General features: G+C 36.5%; 1 protein-coding gene across 2 annotated transcripts in view; it reads left to right on the top strand.

Annotated features, from left to right (window-relative positions):
* LOC150080527 (adenomatous polyposis coli protein-like) overlaps positions 1 to 24,748 on the top strand; it is a 384,350-nt gene that overhangs the window by 138,337 nt on the left and 221,265 nt on the right. For both annotated transcript variants that reach the window (XM_090381301.1, XM_090381300.1), the window contains exons 5-6: positions 11,184 to 11,255; positions 23,088 to 23,262. In XM_090381301.1, coding sequence (XP_090237427.1) covers positions 11,184 to 11,255; positions 23,088 to 23,262 — 247 coding nt within the window. The remainder of the gene's footprint in view (positions 1 to 11,183; positions 11,256 to 23,087; positions 23,263 to 24,748) is intronic.

The following is a 24,748-nucleotide window of genomic DNA, read 5'->3' as shown; positions in this document are numbered from 1 at the left end:
ACTTTCATCTGATGTGAAAGTTTATTCCAACAGTTAGTTACTCTCTGGTTGAAGGGAAGTTTCAGCACCTCTGTCCTACAACCATCCTTTTGCAATTTAAATTTAAGTTCCCTTGTGTGCATAGTCTAAGAAAGAGTATGGATACCATCAGCATTTAAAACCTAAATTATTTAGGGGGGGGGGTTAGTTGCTGGCAGAGGTGAAAGTGATTCTTGCGCTGCTTCTATTGGAATGAGAAGCAGCCTGGAAAACAAGGTGCAGGGGATTTCAGAGTCTGCTGGGAGTCATTGCGGAACAATAAATACATGGGCTCTGTTTGGGTAGCTAAGAATAGGAACAGTTGCATGTATATTTGCCTGTACACCAATGCTAGGAGTTTGGTAAATAAATTTTATGAGTTTGAGGTGTTGGTCAAAACATCAAAGGCAGATATTGTTGGGATATCAGCGATGTAGTGCCATACATATATAAGGAATGCAGAAATGGAATTTGGGGAGTGCAATGTGAACAGGAAGGATAGACAGGATAGGAAGGGAGGAGGGGTTATGCTGTTAGTTAAGAAACACATAAAATCCAAGGAAGTACAGGCAGTTGACATGGCTAAACAGTGCAGTGTTAAGTCAGTTTGATGTGACATAAGCACTGGGAAAGCAAAATTGAAAGTAGAGTGTGTTATAGTCCTAATGACTCTGATAAGTATAATAAACTGTATGGGGAAATAGTGGGCCAGTAAATCAGAGAGTCTTATAATGGGTGATTTTAATTTTCCAGATATTGACTGGAATTTGTGGGTGACTGGAGCTCACACACTAGCACAAGGCTTTTGGGGATTTATTGGATGATTGTTTTCTACAGTAGCATGTTCGGGAGGCAACTAGAGGGAGTAATACTCTTGATCTAATTATCAGTAGTGATTCTTCATGCATTAAGAATCTGCAGATAAAGGAACCACTAGATGGCAGTGAACATAGTGTGCTGAAGTAGGATTTACTGAAAGGTAACTACCATCAAGGGTAAAGGGAAGGGTTTTTGCTTTCTAATGGCGAATACGGTGGTCTGAGACAGTATTTAAATTCTATACAGTAGGACCAACTGATGATGTTACCAAGAGCAAATTCAAAATGGGAAGCATTCAAAGAATTAATCTTGGGAGCTACTAGGCTTTTCATGCCAACTAATAAATATTGTTCAAGGTTTAGGCCTAAATGGATGTCAGATGAACTAATGAGACATGCAGAGAAGAAAAATGCTTGGGATACATATAAATTAACAGGTGACATGGAAGCCTATGATAGATATATAAGCTGGTCTGTAACCAAGTCACAAAGGAGGTTAGGCAGGCAAAGGCAGATTATGCAAAATCTTTGGCAAAGGATGCAAAGAAAAACAGCAAAGTGTTCTTTACTTATGTAAACTCTAGAAGGAAGGGGATGAATCAGATTGGTCTACTTGATATCGATGAGTCTACTGATGATGATCCTGCTCAGGTAGCTAACAAACTAAATGAGTATTTTCCATATATTTCACACATGAGGAGTTATTCAAGGAGGGGAATGCCAGAGGTGAATTAAACTCTGGCAGTGATCTAGATGATTTTGTAATAACTGCAAGCAAAGTGGAGGAGAAATTGTTGAAGATAAACATAAGAAAGGCACCAGGGGTGGATGGGAACTATCCAGTTATATTTAAGGAGGCAACAAAGGAAGTAAGCAAACCCTTAGCCATAATTATGAGAGCTTCCTTGGACTCAGGGGAGGTACCCATGATTGGAGATGTGCAAATTTGACCCCAATTCACAAAGGGGGGGGGGATCAAAGGGTGACAAGTAATTACAGATCTGTTACTTTAACTTCTGTTCCAGGGAAATTAATGGAAGGCACTGGTTAAAGAAGCACTGCAGGATCATATTGACACAACTTATTCTTGACAAGACTTATTCAGTTATAGCTCTGACACAGCAAGGGTTTGTTAAGGGGAAGTCTTGTCTGACCAATTTGATTGGATCACTCGAAAGATCTCGGCACCATCATTCTGGGGCCTGTGCTCTTGGAGAGTCCCTCAGCCTTCCCTCAGAGCGACTCCAACTCTATGTCCACATCTCAGCCGTCTCCACCTATCCGATAGGTTTCTGCCATATCAGCTACTTTCATGTGCCCAGTCTTTGGATGCTGACCTTAATAAGTTTTCTAGTGATAAGGAGTATAGACGCCGCATCCTTAAATTGTACTTCCCCGTCCCTGATTCTGCTCCTTGAAGCTCGCCTTAACGCCGCAATCCAGCAATGCGACATGAAGATGGCTTACCAACCAACCTTGTAGTTTTCCACCTGTATATTCTTTGTACATTGTGATGTTTATAATTGTGTTATACTTTGAGTGTTCGTATTTCATATTTGATTCGTTCATATATGTATTTTATATTTAATTTATTAATTTCCTTTCTTATATATTGTAATTAACTGTTAACCCCTGGCCTTGTGGCCGTGAAGGGCTTATTGCAATGTATCCATTGTATTACTATTATTATTGCAATAAAGATTTCTACTATGATATGGTCACAAAGGAACTGGATGCAGAGAATAATTTTGATATCATATATTTGGATCTTAGAAAGGCTTTTGATACTATTGCACATGGAAGACTACTGCACAAATTGGAGCAGTGTGGCATTGAAGGCAAATTGCTGCTATGGATAAAGGGATGGTTGAGTGGGAGAAGATAGAGACTGGTAATCAATGGACACTTCTTCATGAACTAATGTTATTAGTGGAGTCTCCCAGGGTTCAGTGTTGGGTCCATGTTGGGTCTATAAAAGTTCAGCAATGGGCTGAGAGGTGGCAACTAAAGTTTAACATTTACAAATGTAAAATACTGCCTATGGGAAGCAGTAACCCCAGAGTAACATATCAACTGTGTGGTACTACATTGACAGTAGTAGAGAATGAAAAGGACCTTGGGGTAATTGTTCAGGCAGTTATGAAGTTTTCTGCACAGTGCAGAGGGTCTGTAAGAGTAGCTCATGGTGTCTTGTCAATGATATACAAGAATTTTTCTAGTAGGGATTATCCCTTTGTATAAGGCAGTGTTCAGGCAACAACTTGAGTACTATATACAGGTGTGGAGGCTTCATTTTAAGAAGGATGTAGAGCTGCTAGAATGAGTACAGAGAAGGGCAACAAAATTAGTGAATGCAACAAAGAGTTGCTCTTACGAAGAAAGGCTTAAGTTTTGGAAATTACAGTGTCTGGAGACTAGGCACCTGCATGGTGATCTGATTGAGGTGTATAAAGCCTTGAATGGTTTGAGCATGCTCAATGCTGATGGGATTCTTCCTCTTGCTCAGAATAATCACTTGAGAGGGCATAAATTGAAATTGAGGAAAGACAGTTGGTGATAGATGTGAGGAAGTTTGCCTTTAGCCACCGGGTGGTTGATTTGCTGGAACAAATTTCCATCTGTCGTTGTAGAAGTTGGTAGCTTAAATAGATTCAGGGCAGAATAAACATTTGGAGTGAGTGGATGGGTGAAATGAGAAGGGTTATTTTTATTTTATTTTTTTTTTTGCGCTAATGCTATATAAGCTTGCTTTCTTGCATCATGCCTTTACTAATGTTAATGCTAACTCTTCAAGTCTTCTCACAGATGCTTCATTTCCAGATTCTGAAATTTACAGAACCTAAGTTTTCATCTTTTGTCTCCAACTTATCTTTGAAACCTGTATATAGAATTTTCATAACTGGATCGAAGTGCATAGTATTCAAGGTGTGACCTAACCATCACATTATACAAAAAGATACAACCTGTTTGTAGCTCTTGACAAGTTACTGTATATACCAAGTGCTGGAATTCTGCATGTTGGCTGCATTCTAGTTATGGTGCCTTGGTATCCCACTCCTGAGCTCATTTATTGCATGCCAAGTAATGAGCATCCCATCCCCTTGGTTCCTATGGTTGGTGGGAACCTGGGCAATGAAACAATATAAAAATTACTATGAATCTTGATAATCTAAATTTTTTTTTTCCTTGTGGGACCAAAAAACAGTCTACCAGCAAATTTTCACTTGAAACTGCTAATATTGCATCAGCAAAGAGACCGAACTGAATCTGTATCAGGATCATTACCTAGATACCTGATATAATCCATTTCACCAGTGAGAATCTTGTAGTGGAAAATGTTACAATTCTTTATTCAGATGGGTTTGAAAGAGTTGGCAAGTTTCCCAAAAATCTGTAAACTGTCTGCTTTCTGGACATATGCTCATCAAAACAAAATCAGAAAAAAGAAAGGCTTCTTTGGTCCACCTGTATTGGCAGAATGTAAGTTGGTAACACCATACAAGATGCCCTACCCATTTTAAGGCATCTGAGAATGGAATCTTAGTGTCTGAAGAGGAAACTTGCTTTGAACTGAAAACCCAAAGAGTTACAGCTGCCACACAAATATATGTACATAGAGATGGGAAAGTAATCTCTACTAGAATCCTCATCTTTGCTTTCAACACAGTCTCCTAATTCAATCACAGCTTGTTACTTCTTTCACTTTTAGTAGACCACATGTTAATAACTTGCTGTGTTTATTAAGTGCCAAAAATATGACATTGCAAATTGATGTATTGTGGTGCCCTTGCAAGTGCTTGATGTTGTGCAAAAGATCACACAATTGCATCATGTTCCACTCCAACTTTCCTAACAGTGAGATAATTTTCCTTAGTGATTTTAATGTTCACAACTCTAGCTGGCTTCCGTTTTCTAGTCACACCGACCCAGCTGGTCAAGATGCTGAGGCTTTTGCAATTACTAATGACCCTGCACAGATTGTTCGTTTACCTACAAGAATACTGGACAATCCTAACCACACAGTCAACACGCTTGATCTTTTTCTCACAAACAACCCTTCTTAGTAGACGGTCGAAGTGAGAGTCGAAGTTGGGAATAGCCTATCTCATGGCTATTCTCAACCTCGTATTGTTTGGCATTACAAGAATGCAAAATGGGATGACCTGCGAGATTTCTTTTCTTCTTTTCCTTGGTCCAATTACTGTTTCAAAACTTCTGATTTCAACGTTTGCTCAGATCGTGTCAGTGAAATTATTCTTGCAGGAATGGAATCCTTTATCGCACACTCCACTTTAAAATCTGGTCCTTTATCAAAACCTTGGTTTTCCAATAAATGTGCTAAGGCTCTTCAAGAGAAGAACGTTGCATACCATAATTGGCTTGTTTCTAATTCTTCAGTTTCATTTTCTGCCTACACCAAAGCTCGCAATAATTGTAAAGCAGTTATTAATCAGTCCAAACTAGAGTTTGAACAGACTAAGAGTAGAAAACATGCTTCTTGCCCTAATGGTAGCCGAGCATTCTGGTCTCTTGCCAAAGCTATTGGCCGCAACTTTTGCCCATCTCTGCTCCCACTTCTGTCCAAACCAGATGGTTCTGGTGTCACTTCAGCCAAGGATAAAGTTGACCTGATGACATCCCATTTTTCTTCGAGCTCATGTATTAATGATCTTGGTAAAACACCTCCCTCCATTCCTAACACGCTCCATTCAATGACTCCTATGGTCTTCCGTCAAAAGGATATCAGAAGGATTTTGACGAATCTTGATGCTAAGAAAGCTCCAGGTCCCGATGGTATATCTCCACTTGTTCTCAAAACCTGTGCTCCTGAATTTACTCCTGTTCTTTGCTGCCTTTTTTCATTTTCTTATTCCAAAGGTGTTTTTCTTTCTGCTTGGAAATTTGCTCATATCCAGCCAGTTCCTAAAAAAGGGTGACAAATCCCTCCCATCCAATTATCATCCTATTGCAATTACTTCTACTCTTTCTGAAGTAATGGAGAAATCAATTGACCGCCAACTCAAACTACCCAGAAACCTTCCGTCTGATCAACAATCGCCAGTATGGATTCCATCAGTGCCGATCCACTGGTGATATTCTGGCTTATGTTACCCATTTATGGACAAATTCAATGGAAAAGTTCGGTGAAACACAAGCAGTTGCTCTAGACATGTCAAAGGCTTTTGATCGTGTTTGGCATAAAGGTCTTCTAAACAAGCTTCCATCTTATGGTTTGCCAACTGTTTTTAGTAATTGGTTATCCAGTTTTCTCTCTGATCGCTCACTGAGGGGGGGGGTAGATGGCTCTCTGTCTTCTAACTTCTCCACTAATGCCGGTGTCCCCCAAGGTTCAGTTCTTTCCCCCACTCTTTTCCTCTTTTATATTAATGACCTTCCATTGACTGGAAATCCTATCCATAGTTTTGTTGATGATAGCACTTTGCACTGCAATTTCCAGTTTGAGAAACCTTGCCCTGCTCAATCAGCTTCAACTGCTCAAATCTGCTACCAATTCCTTAAATGCCAATCTCCAGGTAATTCTCCAGTGGGGTAAAGACAACTTAGTTGATTTCAATCTTTCTAAAACTCAGTCTTGTCTTATATCTCACAAAAAGGATTCTTCTGCTTCTATGCTTATCTTTGGTGACACTCCGATTTCTAGGCAAAATGATATCTCTTTTGGGGATTACCCTGACTTCTAATCTCTCTTGGCACAAGCACATTAGAAATATTTCTTCCTCTGCATCTAAAAAAACTTGGTTTTCTCTTTCGCTCTCGGCGTTACTTTTCTTCAAACAGCTGTTCACTCTTTACAAATCGCAAATCCGCCCTACCATGAAACATTGTTCCCACATCTGGGGTGGTGCCCCCAAAACTTCTCTCAGGCTTTTTGATTCTGTTCAGAAGAGGGCAGTTAGGTTAATTAATGATTCATCTCTAACAGAGTCTCTCCATGTGCTGTCTCATAGATGTACTGTTTGCTGCATACCTCTTCTACAAATACTTCCCAGGGAAGTATCTGCATGCCTCTTCTACAGATACTTCCCAGGAAAGTATCTGCATGCCTCTTCTACAGATACTTCCCTGGGCACTGTTCTTCTGAATTGGCTTCTATAATTCCTGCTCTCTTTCAAAATAGTCCGAACACATGCTGCCACCAGCCAACATCCATTTACTGTTCAACTTCAAACTCACAGAACCAACTTTTCATCTTCCTTGTTTATTTATTCAACTGCTGTTTTCTGGAACAACCTTCCTTCGTACGTATTTCCTGAAAATTACAGTCTACAGAAGTTCAAGTCTAATGTCTACAAATATCTTCTTTTGTCTTCTCAACCTCCAACCCAAGCACAGTACTAAGTATTATAGGTTCTAATACCTCTCGTGTTTGGGGTTTATATAATAAAAAAAAAAAAAAACCCACCCTACAGAATCCACCTGATTTACTGCCAAGGAGAGCACCCTGCTGCTTTCCCATGAGCATGGCAGAGGTGGAAGGAATATATAGACTTAAGGTAGTGCTGAGCATTTTATGTCAGAAGGCAGCAGGGAGCTCTTCCACCAGAACTAAAACTGAAATGATTGCCTTAACTGAAGTTTTTTTTTTTTTTTTTTCAATGAAAAAATTCTGTTGTTTCAGAAAATGGAAGCCAAAGGAATAAATGTGGAAGAAGAAAAATTGGTTTTGTGAGTTTAAAGTTGGGCAGTGAAAGAATACTGACTGGCTGCAGCATGTGTTTGGACTGGTTTGGAAGATAGAGGTAGAATTACTGAAGCCTGTTCAGAAGGACAGTGCCTGTGGAAGTATCTATAGAAAAGGCATGTAGCAGAAACAGAATGTCTGTGAGATAGAGTGCAGAGACTTTGTTATTAAGTGATGGGTTATTAATTAACCTAACTTCCCTCTTTTTGAATGGAGTCTAGAATCCTGAGAGAGGTTATCGGGGTACAGCTCCCGATGTGGGAACAATATTCCCTGGTAATGCCGATTTCAGATTTGTACATAGTGAGTAATCATAAGAAGAGTAAAGACGAAAGCAAAAGAGAAAACTTAGTTTTTTGGATGCAGAAGAAGCAATTTTGTGATGTGCTGATGCCTAGAGAGAACAGAAGTCAGGATAAACCCTAATAGAGATATGTTATCTTGTCTAGAGTTTTAGATGGAATGAAATGAACTAAGTTGTCTTTGCTCCACCAGAATTATTCCAGTGGTGCAATGACAAAAGTATTGGCGCCTCCGTAGCCAGGTGGGTAGGAGCAATGGTGCGTAGTACACACTTCTTCTTGATTAGACCGGGGTTCGAGCCCGTGACCAACAAATGCAGAGGATGCGTAAAGATCAGGGAATGACCACCGCATATCCTCGGAGCACTATGGCCTTAGTTGCTAATGCTCCTTAAAAAAAAAAAAAAAAAAAAACCATTTAATATGTGGGTATGATGTGGTGAAAGTGTGAAATTCATATTTGAGAAGGAGAAATCCACAGAAGATCAGATGATGAAAAGATAAGATGTTGCAATAGTCTACAGATTAAATAATCACCCCTCATATTTCATCATTTTATTTATTTATTCTATATCTATATGTTAGAAAAGTGCATCAGTTTATTTGAAAAAATCTCATTCCTCGGGAGTAATTTTTAGCAAATTTATTAGAACAAAATTTCAGTGAAATGAAATGGCTTGTGCATCTCTGAACCGTTTTCAACAATATTTTGTCTTAAACTGAAACAATATGCTGGTGTTCCATCACATGCTTAGCAGCATAGACTAAATGTTTATGCTTAACTATCCATTCTAGTGTCAGATGATTTCATATGTATAGAGAGATTTATATTTAGAGTAGGAAATTATAGAAGCCAATTCACAAGAATAGAGCCTTTGGAATATTTATATACATCTCTCTCTCTCTCTAAGTTTATTTTTTCTTTTATAAGTTTATATTTTGGTATTACTATTTTTTTAAAATTAATATATATTCTATCAAAATCGGTGTCTGCAGCTTAGTGTATGTTATTTTGTTAGGTTTCGGATTTGTTTAGTTCATATGGCGACTATGTATTCTACTCTTTTTTTATTTATTTATATATTTTTACTTAATTTATATATATTATTTTTAGAAAATGCACATGTAAAAACCTATATTGTATTATTTTTTATTTATATTTTTTTTATATTTTGAATTAAAGAAGAAAAGAGTTAAACATTAAAAGCAAAAATTGACACATTTTGTGAATCTACTGAATACCTATTGATATGTATCCCCCAGTATTTCTGAATCTGTCATGTTTCTTATAAATAAAATGTGCTTTCAAAAGTATATTATCTCTGAAAAAATATCATACATTTATAGTATTGCGAAAATCAACATTTAAGTAAAATATCTTTTAAGGAACCAGTGTTATCCTTTTCTTTCCTGCATGCTCTAATTTATGGATGTCTCATAGATTTTTACAAATCTGTAAAGAGGATGCTTAATAAATTGTTCGTGAAGATGTAACAATTTTTATATTGTCATATTCTTATGATAAAAATGTTGGAATAATAGTGAACAACAGTAAGCAAGTAATGCTGCTCATCAATATCTATATGGGGGATGGGAAATAGTTGACAGTTTAAATCAAAATACTATTAAAATACAGGAAGCAATAATGCCAGGAAACCACAGTGTGAGGAAATGCTTGGTATACTGGAGTTTGATGTGAACTTCTTCAGTTATTTTGCGGATAGTCTGATTTGAAATTTCATATTCACTACATCATATCATGGTCCACCTTCTTTATTGGCATATGTAATGCATAGTTTCAAATGAGAGGTGAGTTCTAGGTGTTATAGGGATGTGCATGTGATCCTTCAGAAATCTCTGATGAGAATTAATTTACTTGTATTTTCATAGTAAACTTATAGATGAAAGTTGCCAACTAGGATTTTGGTCCACCTTATATTATTCAGACAGTCTAAAAAATGGCACTTGCCACTTTCAGGAGAATGCAAGGGTTTGCATTTGGCAAATTATTATATAGTAATCCTAAAGTAAATTATTATTTGGAAAACAAGAGATACTTGATAGTAATAATTTACAAAAAGCTTAAGGATTAATTGCCATATTTGCCTGAAAATAAGGTATTCTTGAATATAACTTACTCCTAAAATTATATGGGCTTAGAGAAAAAATCATTTTTAAATAAATTTTAAAATCGTCTCAAAATGTGTAATAGTAGGTCCACTTTAGATAAATTGGGTGCTAAGGGGAAAGAAAAAGTTTACACAGGTGGGCATGCAGTGAACTTTTTTCTATCTGCGGGTTTCACTTGCATGATGGAATGGTTTTAAGTATACAAACTGGCTGGCTTGGGAGTATACTTGTACACTTATCTGAGTTTTCGGTGGTAATGGATTCTCAAATTCTGATGCTATTAACGTTGCAAACCTGACAATCAAAATTATCTTGAAGTGGTTTATTTTTTTTATTTTTTTTTTAACAAAAATTTTGCACAATTTTTCAGGTTTAATGCAGGATTAATATTCTGTCAAAAAAATCACGTAATCTTGTCAAAATATTGTGAACCACACTGCACATTTTATTTGCCAGTAAATTTTTTAAAATTGTCCACATTATTAATACCATTATTTTAACATTAGAATCCTATAAGATTTAATTATTTTTAATTTTTAAAAATGTTTTTTAAAAAAAATAAAATAAAACAGGCTGCACATCCTGCAGCAAAGTGAAAACTTGATACGTTTTCTAAAGCATTACATATATGAGTATAACATTTGTGGATTCTGCCCTGTTCATGGGTTGAAATTTCTGTTCAGTTGTTAGTTTGTCTCCTTGTTTCTTACCTACATATCATGAACCTGCAAGAGTGTGATTCCAGCAGTTGTTCATTAGATGTCAATGCAAGTTTTGAGAGGGTCAGAAACCTTCTGACCCTCTTCACTGGTTTCTGGCCCCTCTTCCCTATGAGAAGATCAGAAACCAGTGTGATTTTGGCCGTAAACAATATAGCCATAAATACTAATGAGGCAGCTACAAGTTTCCTCTGGTAAGAATTTTTGACCCAGTCCTCCTCATGTACTCCCTTCTACCATGCCTGGGAAAAATTCCAGACATTTTCAAATTCTGTTCTTGGTTTTGACCTTTTCTTAAACTATATTCTTATAGTTTTGGTTCAGAAGTAATAGTTTAATATGAAATTTGAGTTAGAAATTTTGAACAGTCACAATTTTTTAAGTGGTCTACATTTAACTCTTATACCAAACTTTTGATGTATCTGATTATATAGATTTTAAAACATTTTAAATATTTGTATAAAAAAATATTTTCAAATTTTCTTTTTTTAAGGATGACTTGAGAAGAGAAGATGGACTAGAATATAGTACTGAAGCAAATGGCAACATACTTCCACAGAATGAGGTATTGATGAATTTGCTAATAATGCCATCATTTATTTATACAATATTTTTTTTTTTTTAGAAATTGTTTGAAAAATGGCTGCTTACCTAAGTGAGACAGATCCTGTGAAAAGTCACTTTTTTTTTTCTTCTCTTGAGGTTTGGTTAAAAGCAGCTGATAATGCAGTTCTTTGCTCACTTGATTTTTTTTTCTTCAATTCTCCCCCTTCTGATTTCACATAGTGTTCAACCTAGAATTTTCTTTATGGTACATTCTTTTTTACAAATGACAATACCATGACCTATAGTAAAATCTTTTGATTGATCGGTGGTTCATGGTTCCATAAATCTAGCTGCAGATTTGATTTTTCACATTTTGAACAAAAGCTACAACTGTCAATTCTGTAATTTATTTATTATTATTTTTTTTATAGTAAAACTGAACTGGTATGTTACAGTTCAATTTTGCTATAAAAACCTCAAAGGTTCAAAGAAAATTAAAATAAAACACATTGATGTTTCCCTGTGCTAACTGAAATGGTTTCATTGACTGAAGCAATGTTTCTAAGTTTAATGTCTGAAAAATGATCAAATTAACAAAACATGTAGTTCTTTTTAATGTTTTTTGTTATATGCACTAATGGGTAAAAATGTCCTAAATATGCATATGCAAATTGGTATAATCTTATGACTTCATTATCTTAGAACAGTAGTTCTCAAAGTGGGTGCAGCTTACTCTTTTTAGGAGTGCCACAACGTCAAATTTAGCGTCGGCTTACATTGTGGCCATTGCTGCAAAACGTCATTGATTTTCATGCAATTCCATTAAGTCTCCATTAGCTACTATTCCCTAGGCCGTAGCCTATCCATGGTTTGGGACTTAATGGGAAATATTTCAAGCCTCTTAGAATTAAAAAAATTGAAATTAAAACGAACTCAACAAAATTTCACATAATTTTCTTACTGGCCTCTTAGCCTCCCATTAGAAAGATCAGATCTTGAATAAATTTCCATTGATCTTAATGATAGGAGTTGCCGCTAGGAGCCGGGCCTCTATTATCCAACTGTAATCTTAACCTTTGCATAAACACTGTGGCAGTATACATATTAAAATAAGAAAACAGCTGTTTCTCTGTGAACATGATCCATAAAGTAACCCTCTGCATAATCTGCACAATCGACCATAATATGCTTTGATGTTTCAAGATCGCTGCATTGACATGTACCACTTTCTCTCAGCCCCAACTGGTATAATCTCATGGCAAGTCTGTGTCCAGCCAACAGAAACGTTGCATTTAACTCAAATTGCAACGTTTTCATTGGAATTATAGATACCCTTTCCTTGGTATCTATAATTCCTACTTTTGGAATAAAATCATAGGTTTGCCTACCTTTATCCGACATATCCCAATTCTCCTGCCACTTGAAAATAATTTTGGGAGAAATCTTTTTATTTTCTGACTTCACATCAGCTATAGAGTATACCTTGTTCTCATCAGGACAAGATAATCTCCTGATAAGTTCTCCTGATATTTCTTTTTGTTAAATAAAGCAAACCAGATAATACCATAAACTGGACAGGGATCCTGCCAGAGATCACCTGCAAGGCCTCTGAAGAGACTGTTCAACGTGCTCGAGTGATTCACAACAAAGCAAATCTCTGGGATTGAATCAGGTATTTCTGTACTATTACAATCTATACTCTATGCACCCAAGCCCCAGAGGCATACATAATGATTGGTAAAAATAAACATTCATATAACAGGTTTATTGCCTTATCCTTTATACCCCAATCCACACACACTACTCCCTGGAGCTTAGCATAGTGTCCTTACTTTATCTTTCAGATATTTCACATGTTCTGTAAAGTATAGTCTTTCCTCTATTTTTAGCCCGAAATATTTTGTTACTCTTATGTATTGAACCGCATCACCCAGAAGCCTCACTGTGGGGACACGGTTCATGCATAGCTTACCTTTAAGAAACATTTGTACCAGCTTTTCCTTCGATAACAGCAGATTATACCTTCTTGACCATTCCTCCAACTTATTTAAGGCCTCTTCTGCCTTACTTTCTATTTGGGATCTTGCATTGCCCTTCACTACCAATACAAGATCACCTGCATAGGCAATTAATTCGACATCAGCTATTTCCATATTTAAAAATTCGTTGAACACAGTGTTCCACGTGAAGGGGCCTATCACCAAGCCCTGTGGACAACCTCTGTATATTTTCTTATTTATCTCGTTAAACTTTGTTTTCACAGCAACTTCCCGGTCTTTAAAATAATTCCTAAATACGGAGTACAATTTATTTGAACATCCTGTTTTTCCAATTCTATGAAGGATGCCATCCCACCACAGCTGGTCAAAAGCACCTTTAAAATCTACAAATACACCAAGTACATACTGCACACCACTGCACTCCACCGTCTGGATCAATTGATAAGCCACATCTTATAAAATCTTTGATATACAGGGTGTTTCAGTTAAACATTTCAGAACTTCTAAGAGGGGTAGGGTACATCCTGACAACTCGAAATCATATAGCAATGTGGGGTCGGAAATGCTTTCCTGAAGCGGTGTTGTACACAGAAGCACCATAAAGAAAAGAGACCGTAAGTGAGAAATCGTTTTTAATAATACATGAAAAGAAGCAAAAGGTACATGGATTAAAGTAAGTGTTCGAAGTTTCTTCCACGGGCTACAATGCACGCCTCACATCTCCGACGCATGGACATCCGAACATTCTGGAATACTCCAGGCGAATTTCGAATTTCTTCGGCAGCTACTGCGATTCTTGCAACCAGCTCCTCAGCATTGTCAACAGGGGTGTCATAAACTAGCGATTTCATATGACCCCAGAAATAAAAATCAAGACATGATAGGTCGGGTGACCGAGCAGGCCAACGCACGGGACCACCACGTCCGATCCACTGTTGACCAAATGTGACATCCAGGTAGTTACGAACATCTCCGCTATAATGGGCAGGGGCTCCATCGTGTTGGAACCACATTGTCTGTTGCGTCGATGCAGAAATCTGTTCATCTCTCAAAAGTTGTGGCAATACTTGCTGCAGAAAGATCAAGTAGATAGGTCCGGTTAGACGACACGGTAACAGGTAAGGTCCGATGAGGTGATCTCCCATAATACCGGCCCATACATTGACCGAAAATCGAATCTGTGCTGCACGACGTCGTATTGCATGCGGGTTCTCGACCGCCCAGATATGGTCGTTATGCGTGTTGAAAATTCCTTCCCTTGTGAAGGATGCCTCATCGGAAAACAACACTTCAGCAGGAAAAAGGGGATTTGTAGCACATTTTCCAAGGTACCACTGTGCGAAAGCAATACGAGGTGCATAATCCTCCGGTTGCTGTGTCTGGACACGCTGCACGTGAAACGGATGCATGTCTTGTTCTCGGAGAATCCTCCAGACGCTGCAATGGGAAACCCCGACTGCGTTTGCTAGACTTCGTGTACTCGTTCTTGGATTCCCCTGTAGCTGGTTGCAAGAATCGCAGTAGCTGCCGAAGAAATTCGAAATTCGCCTGGAGTATTCCAGAATGTTCGGATGTCCATGCGTCGGAGATGTGAGGCGTGCATTGTAGCCCGTGGAAGAAACTTCGAACACTTACTTTAATCCATGTACCTTTTGCTTCTTTTCATGTATTATTAAAAACGATTTCTCACTTACAGTCTCTTTTCTTTATGGTGCTTCTGTGTACAACACTGCTTCAGGAAAGCATTTCCGACCCCACATTGCTATATGATTTCGAGTTGTCAGGATGTACCCTACCCCTCTTAGAAGTTCTGAAACGTTTAACTGAAACACCCTGTATAATCATTTTTTTACATTGATATATAATCATCAATCGGTTCATGCACAACCGTTCATATATGTTTGCCATAACCGGAAGAAGAGCAACGGGATGGTATGCCACAGTCTCATTTAACATCCTATCTGTACCTTTAGCCAATAATTTTATTTGTGCCCTTCTTCAACAAGGCAGGAATGCACCTTCATCTAAACATTTGTTATACATCATTACGTATAAATCTGGAAATTTATTAAATATTCTTTTTAGGACTTCAACTTCTATTTTATCAAGACCTGGTGATTTGCCTACCCTCGCTAAGCCCATTGCGTTCTCAACTTCCAACAATGTGAAATGTTCCTCCAAAACATTCAAATTATACCTGCAATTTTCTTCAATAACTTGCCTCTGTATACAATTCTCTTGGTTTGTATCATCCGGAAAGAGTTCCCTCAGGATCCTGCTCAGAGTCCCTCCAACTGTATAAGAGAACTCCGAAAATAAGTTTAAATTTTCGTGGAATTCAATTTTTAAATAAGTTTAAAAATTGAATTCCACGGGTCCTTGGATTCTTGCTCTCCCACAAATTCTCTCCACTTCATTATCCTTGTTTTGCTGACAGTACGAATGAAGTCACGCCTTAATACTCTACACTGTTCCTTAACTATATCACACAATTCAGAATCACCAGTTCTCCTTAGTCTTTGAAATTGATGTCTCTTTTTAAACTTCTCTCTTCTTTTTTGATGCAATTCTGTTGACCACCAAAACACTGGCTGATTCCTACTCTTCCTACAGCTTCTTTGTAAAATGTCAGTTAATTTCATCACAATTTGTTCAGATCTCAACTCAGTCCATTCCACCTGTAACACAATTTTCAAACTCCATGTCAAATCTAGACCATGCCGCACTCTTAACCATAAATCTATCCATATCATAGTATTCTCTAACATTATCAACACTCTCTATAATAAAGGTAATGCTATTGTGGTCACTTGTAGTGCAATTCTCTATTATTTTCCAATCTTTAATTTTGCATATAGCCGAATAAGTCACTATTGTTATGTCGATATATGACTACCCATGTATAGATGAATATGTGGGTTCACGCCCAGCCACATTTGCAATCTCTACCCCAGAGGTAGCAATGAACTCTTCCAGTATTACTCCTCTATCATCAGAGACACTACCACCTCCACAAGGAGGAGTTAGCATTAGAATCAATAGCAATCACCACACCACAAAAACCTACTTCTATTTACATATTGAGTTATATGTAAATTACATAACTCAATTTCCTCAGATGGAGAACAATAAACAGTAACAAAATGTAATCTTCCAATCTTGCACCGGTTTAAAAATGTGTGTTACAATTGTGTAGTAGTAGTTAGCAGTAATAGTGGCATGTGATGCAAGAAAGCATGCGTATGAGCTTATGCAGCATCAGCCAAAAAAAAATTCACACAACCATTCCTTTTAAATGTTTGTCCAGTTCCTCCTTAAATTTATTTAACTTATCAACTTCCACAATGACAGATGGAAGTTTGTTCCAGCAATTAACCACTCGCTGGCTAAAGGCAAATTTCCGCACATCTATTCTACATGTCTTTCCTCGATTTGAATTTATGCCCCCTTTGAGTTATAAGTAATTTACATACAGTAATACTCCGACTTACGCTACCCCGACTTACGCGAACTCGGAGTTACGCGGTTCTTGATTTTTTCGTTTGGCAACACTGCCGCCCACTATCTTCAAGGTCGTTTTTCATATGCTTTCGATATACGGTGCGACGGCGGAGAGTGAGAGCGAAAGATGAACAAAATTCAACTTTGCTACCGCATGAGCTGCACACATATACAAGAATTTGCATTCCAACTGTCATATTTATATGTGTGCGTTCGAATTCGTGCTCAACTTTTGTAGGAAATTACATCGTTTTCACGAATAAAAAAACTTTCCAGGCTTTAAGGTTGCCAAAGACCGATTGACAATGATGGTCGGCGGGAATGCAGCTTGTGACTGAAAGTTAAAACCTCTCTTAATTTATCGCTCCGAAAACCCAAGAGTTTTAAAAAATATATCTAAAATTAGCTTACCAGTGATTTGGAAGTCAAATCATAAAGCTTGGGTGACAGCTTCCGTTTTTGAGGACTGGTTTGGTCACCACTTCATACCCGAAGTCGAACGTTATTGCAAGCCTAAACAGATTCCATTTAAATTGATCCTTCTTATTAACAATGCACCCGGTCACCCTCCTGCCACCCTAATTAATTTCGACCGATGTGTGAAAGTTGTGTTTTTGCCTCCAAACACAACCAGCTTGCTTCGACCGATGGACCAGGGAGACATCAAAACATTCAAGGCATACTACACGAGGCGTTCGTTTGCACGTCTGAATGAAGCTATGAGACAAAATAGTGAGATATCTGTTAAAGACTTTTGGAAACAATTCAATGTTTTAGATGCCGTAAGAATCATTGAAGAATCTTGGGATGAAATTCACAAAAAAACATCGAATGGTGTCTGGAAGAAACTTTGTCCATTTTTTTTCAAAAACGAGACGAAAACAACGCCAGAAACTGATCATGTCGCTCATATGATAGAAGTTGTTAATCTTGCCAGGCAATTAGATTTGGAAGTCAATGGTGATGATGTCATCGAGCTGTTGGATTCACATAGTGAATCCAACTGCAATTGTATAACCAACTGTATAAATAACTGCAATTTTATTAAATATTTTTCTTTTAAACAATGAATGAGCTCATAGAGATGCGTGAGCAAAGCGTCACTGAATTATCCGACACTTCAGACCCAGTTCCACCAGAAGAGCACATGACAATTGCAAGCTTGACAGAAGGTCTCAGCTCAATTGAAAAGGGCTTAAAAATTTTAGAAAACAGACTCCAACGAAGAACGCGTTATAGCTACAAAGCAAGGAATAAAACATTATTAGCTTGCTACGAAGAAATTCTGCGTGAAAAAAAGAAGGCGCTATGTCGTCAGACGAATTTGTTAGATTTTATGGAGCCATCGACATCGAAATAACTTTTTTACGAAACTCATTTATTTTTTTAATACATAATTTGTATTAATATGTATAAATAACTGCAATTTTATTAAATATTTTTCTTTTAAACTAGTGTTTTTGTTAGTCCTTGGTCCCAATTAAACAAAATTTATATGTATTTATATGCAAAGTTGTACCCCGACTTACGCGAATTCGACTTAAGCGATTTTCGTCGGACCCACCTATCGCGTAACTTCGGGGTATTACTGTATAACAAAATATAATCTTCCAAAACATCCAATAATTTTACAACACAAGTCATTTTCACTACACATGGAAACAACTTTAATCACCACTAATTCACTATTCCTTATAACGATTGCCATCATCGGTTTCTCACCTTCCGAAATTATTCTTTATCTCACAGGATAACCTCTTACTTGTCCCTGTACAGAGTACAACTCCTACAGTAAGGCAATATCCACACTCAACTTCCATAAATTGATTTAATTGGGCAGCAACTGTTTTTGCACGTTGTGCATTTAACTGCAAAACTCATATTTACCCATAATTGATTTTCTTTTTGTAATTTTCCATTGCCTTAATGTATTCCGAGCAACCCTTACCCACCACAACATGTGCAGCTGTCACATCCTTTTTTAAACAATTACTACATACTGGTTCCTTATTTCAATCCATTCAATCTTTAAACGTATGACCAGCCTTTGTATGATGTCCACACAGCATATCCCTTTTACAACACTTGGCGACGTGGCCAAAGGTCAGACACTTAAAGCATTGTGTAACTGAATACACCTCTTTAAATTTACAAGAAGACCATCTTATAAACAAATGAGTTCTACCACCGAGCACTTTCCACATCTCTGCATTTATCTGAATCATCCAGTTATTTAACTGAGATTTTCTATTTTTTGTTCACAGTTAACACCTCAACACATTTCTTAAACTTCTTTTCACTTATATTGTTCTTAAAGTTTCTTTGCCACAGTTGATTCATTAATTCCTCATGTTCAATGTCCTGCTCTATGTCAAACAGAACTATTCTTGGATGAATTGGTTTAGGAATACTATATTTTAATTCTAATTATTGTATCTTCGAACATGTCTTAAAACCAGGTCGTCATTTGTCTCTGCCTCTATTAAAACCCCTCAATCTCTACTTGGTCTTATTTCTAACCTTAGCTGTTGCTAACGTAGGCCTAACCTCCCTTAGAATATCCATCTTCACCTCATCACTTGTTTTATGATGACTAGTAACAACTTTTACAATCATAACTTTTGGAGTGGCTTTTTCAATTTCAACGCTTTTCTTTAATACAGTTGAATAACTTTCCTCTTCAATCTATCCTTCAATAAAAAATTTTCTACATGCACTTCATGTGCCTTCTTTTCTACAACGTCCCACACGTCCGTGATCGTTCTAATCGCATTCCGCAGTAAAGTACAAGTATCATTGGTACTTTACTGCAGACATTTCTTTTCTTTTCTTTACCACCTTGTCCACCACCATCCGATATCACATCTCCTTGCTTTCTTTTCTTTTTCTTAGAACCCTTTTGTGATTGTTGTGAAGGGCCTGGCAGTGATGACGACCTAGCTTTCACTGGAGTTCATTTGCAAAGTCCTGCCGGAGAACACCTCAACCTCGGTCAGTTCCTGGGCTTGTGTGATCTCATCCTCCGTAACCTCACTCATAGCCGTCAGCAAATCCTTATCACTAATCAAGTCTGATTCACTAGAAGAAGCATTGTATATATAAAATTTTAAATTTGTACAATTAAAAATTGAACATCAAAACTATTTACAATATTTACACAATATTGTAAGAGAACAAGGAGCCTCAGTCCCGGACTCAACTTAATGAAATTAATAAAACACGAGAAATCTATCCTCTGTGATCTAAAACTCCACTACCCAAGTTTAACAAGTGGCGGTCCCAGGGACAACTTTTTCCAACTAACTAATAGCAATTTTCCGAGTGCACGGAAATGCTCCAAGAAACCTCGAGGGGAAAAAATACACCCCCTCTTGAGTTAAAAAACTAGAGTTAAAAACAGAGAGCCTCATCCCCCTACATCTAAGCTCAACTTAACCAGGCAGGGGATTCACCCCACCCCGGACCATGCGGAGGTGTGAGCTTCGACACTATAGGCTGTCAGCCTCTGAGCACACGAAAAGAACAATAACTCCTGTGACTTTGCACAGAAAAAAGCACTCTTACTAATCAGCAAGAAAGAACTCCGAAATGTCCCAGTGTCGCCCTTGGGGCTTTTCATGCAATGTGTAAATTAGAAGTCGTCACGAAATAATTGCCGACCACAGCGAAGATACTTCACAGAGCAGCAGAAAAACTGAAGTAAGCACAAGTTCAACTATAAAAAAGAAAAAAACTTGTGTATCAAGACAGTTACATAGAAATGGGGTTTACGTGGTGTGTTGATAGTTTTGCACCTAATCCTATGTGTATTGTTTGTGGAGTAATATTAGCAAATGACACTATGAATCCAGGCAAATTATCGCAACATTTCACTACAAAACATAGTAACCTCTCTAATCAGACACCAGATTACTTCAAGAGATTATTAAAATCGCAAGAAAAACAAAGTGCTAGTTTTATAAAAAAAAAAAAATTTAAGTTGCTGAGCGAGCCCAAGAAGCCAGTTATTTAGTGGCAGAAATAATAGCCAAAGAAATGAAACTGCATACTATTGCAGAGAAACTAATTCTCCCTACCTGTGGAGTAATTTGTAAAACAATGTTTGGGATAGAAGAAGATTAAAGAAAATTCCTTTGTCTGATGATACGATTCACAGACGTATTTGTGATATGTCAGATAATATTGAAAAAATTGTTTCTTCTAAAATTAAAGAATCTCCTATATTTGCATTACAAGTAGACGAATCTACAGATATTGGAGGTAAAGCCCAATTTGTTTGTATTATTGAAAATGATAAAATAATAGAACAATTTTTATGTTGCAAAAAATTAGAACAAACCATGACAGGTAAAGATGTTTTTAATGTTTTGAATGAATATTTAAAATCTATAGATGTATCATGGGAATATGCACAGATGGGGCACCGTCCATGATTGGGTCATTAAAGGGTTATCTATCACTAGCCAAAAAAGAAAATAAGAATATCATATTTACTCATTGTTTTTTACATCAACAAGCTTTAATCACAAAAACACCAGGAGAGGAATTACTAACTGTCATGAATGAAATAATTAAGATCTTAATTATATTAAGAGCAGGCCTCTCAAATCACAGTTGTTTGCAAAACTGTGTGAAGGACTTGGATCTGCACATTTGAACCTTCTTCATACTGATATCAGATGGCTGTCCAAAGGATGAGTATTGAGTCGTGTTTACAAATTAAAAGTAGAACTACTCATTTTTTTTTTTGAACAAGAAGACAAGCATGAATTTTGTCAATTGTTGAAAAATGATTTTTGGTGTACAAAATTCACTTATATAACAGAGATATTTGAACAATTGAATAATGTAAATTCCAGTATGCAAGGAAGAGACGAAAATTTATTAAAATCTTCTGATAAAATTACCACTATTAAAGACCTGGTAAAATTTTGGAAAATTAAAGTTAACGAAGCCAACATGGAAATGTTTTCAAAGACGGCTGCTACAAAAAATAAAAATATAAGAAGTTAATTTCTGAAAACTTAACATCACTAGAAGAACAGATTTGTCATTATTTTCCTGATATATCTATCGACAGGTTTGACTGGATACAAAATCCATTTGTTGAATTGACATCTAATAAAATGGAGTTAAGCCTTAAAGAAGAGGAGGAATTAATACAAATTCCCAATGACTGTACGTTGCGATTAAAATACTCTGAAATTTCACTCCAATCCTTTTGGATATTAATTAAGAAGGGATATCCCGACATACGAGCCAGAGCACTTCAAGTTTTGGTACTGTATTCTACCTCATACTTGTTCGAACTCGGGTTTTTCTATGCTCGTTAATATCAAAACTAAAAAGAGGGAAAGACTGAAGGTGGTTGAAAATGAAATGCGAGTATGTTTGTCTAAAATACATTCAAATATAAATGAACTATGTAAATTGCACCAAACACATGATTCATATTAATTATTTTATGTTTTGTTCTCTTTAAGAATAAATTTTTATTGTAATAAGCATTTTTTCCTAAAATTAATAAAAATTCAATATCTTTTTTTTTTTTTTTTTTTATTTTGAATTATTTTAGTTTCTGGATATAAATTATAAAATGTACTTATTGTTCTAAAAACATTAAAATAAGTATGAAAAAACAATCAAATATTATTTCTTTAATTTAGATTTTTTCATACAATTTATTATTCTTAGAGATATAGAAATTGTGCATAAAATGCAGTATGAGACCAATTTTGTCTAGTATTTTATTGTAATTAGTTAAATGTTAATTACTTTCCATATTATGCCTTTCACATATTTGAAATAGACTTGTGTTTTAAGTATGGAGGCTAATAGTCACCATTTTGATCATTAATCTTACTAACTTTGGATAATTATAAAATTTGAATAAATTTTTTCATATTGTCTAGTTATTTTATACATTCAGCTGAATTGTTGTCTTTGCACATCTACCCTTTATTTCACTGCTTCTCAGCCTTTTTTGGCCATGGATCCCCTTCGCAAACTTAAATTTTCCTCAATATCCCCAGTATCTTTAAATTGAAATTCCTATACAGTAATATACAGTATGTGTTCCAGTGAAATAAAAATCCAAATCAGCACAAAAATTTGTGGAACCCCATCAGATCCCTTGGTGGAACCCTGTGATTCCACAGAACCAAGTTGAAAACAACTATTATGTACATGACACTAAATACAAAGATGTTCATAGTGCAACTATGGATAAGAAAAATTAATCTGACTGATAAATCTTTTTTTGTTTTCTAAAAGAATAACTATATTTATAAATTTGTGAAATTTTAAAATTTTATGAAGTCTTGCATAACTATCTATACTTGTTTATTTAGGAAACTGTTTCAGACTATGGTGAAGCTTGTGCCAAAGATAGCTCTGAAGACCAAATCACAGTGAAAGTAACTTCCAGTAATCAGTTCCTAAATGGGAGACTTGAAAATGAACTTACAGAAGTTCAGGATTCCAACTTATCTTCCATTTATCATGGAGAATGGCCAATTGAGAGAAGTAAGTTTCTGCTACCATTTTCATTAGTTGCACCTGTCTACATGGATTGGTAGAAGTTTTTTTCTCTTCACATAAGTGAATAATATATACCTATTAATAGGGCAAAGCTCGCCTTTATTGCTTGAATTACATGTATATTAAAACTCATATAAAATAGGAAGTAGATGGTACTAACAAATACAATGCATTTCTGTGCAAATTTTTTGAACTAGATAAAACAGAAATTTGCCAGTTGAATAAGCATATGTCAAGATTAATTTTGATTGTATTCATAAGTATACATAACTGTTAGACAGTTATTATGCTTTCTTCTGATTTGGTTAGAAGATATATATAAAAAAAAAATTAACAAAATAGATATAAAATATTTTACATACTTTTACAAAATATGTAAAGTATTCTAGAGCAGTGCTCTAAAACTTTGGGAGTGCATGTTCTCCTGTTGGGGCACAAACATTTCAAGTGAAGCAAAGTTTGATAATATGTATTATTTTTATTCACATGAGAACTTGAAGCACAGTTCTCCCTTAGTGATTTTGTGAAAACAGAAGATATTTTTCTCGTTTTAAGGTTGACACTATTGCAGAAATCACTGCTCTTGTTTGCTAATATATACAGTTATATTGCTTAATGATATTTCATAATAATAACACTTATATTGCTTTCTAGTATTTGCCTCAGCATCTTGACTGGCTGAGTCCATGTAAATAGAAAACTAAACCCAGATGGAGTTGGGAACATTAAAATCACCAAGGAAAATGATCTCACTGTTAGCAAAGCTAGAGTGCAAAAAGTCAACTTTCAATGAAAGGAAGTCTGAGTTCCAAGCTCTTAGTGTAGTTGAAGGAACAGTAGAGGTAATAAATGAATTTGACAGGATGGGTTAGAGAGATTTTAAGCCAGCAGGAATTCCAAGTTATGAAGTCTGAGAGGGATTATCAGTGTGGAGTTATGCACAAGGTAAGATCTTTGAAGCAAAAGGAAGCTTAGAATGAACAGTTAAGAGTATCTGAGATGGGGAGTGATTGGGCAATAGATAATTGAGACTGTCAGAAAAAGTAAGTGGGGCTTGGCAGATTGCCATGTACACAGAGTTGGCTTTGCATTAGCAAAACTTTGTAGTAATGGGCCGGTCTGTGACTCTGTTGATGTAGCTGAGACATGTGCCAATCAGTTTTTCAACATCTACAGGGAAAAATGAGCTGGTGTTGATCTTTCTGATTTCAAATGTGGAATGATCCTTCTAAAGATCACACAGTCAGCCGCTGTTGTCAGTGCTCATGGCAAGCATCATGTATGTTGTTTAGAAACAGCAGTGAAGCACCGTAGCCCAGATAACTGCCTAGTACAATGTAGGACTAGCAAGATTAATATTCATGTGGACTATGTGCTGGACACTACTTTGTATAGGCTGCGGCCATCATGGGTACCCATGCTCACTAAGAGACACAAACTGTCCTTTACATGGGTACATCAACACCAGCAC

The sequence above is a fragment of the Mastigoproctus giganteus genome, chromosome 9 (assembly GCF_048544385.1).
Source record: "Mastigoproctus giganteus isolate SK-2022 chromosome 9, ASM4854438v1, whole genome shotgun sequence".
Taxonomy (NCBI): Eukaryota; Metazoa; Arthropoda; class Arachnida; order Uropygi; family Thelyphonidae; genus Mastigoproctus; species Mastigoproctus giganteus.
The sequence above is the reverse complement of the archived record's forward strand: the minus strand, read 5'-3'. Positions and strand labels throughout refer to the sequence as shown.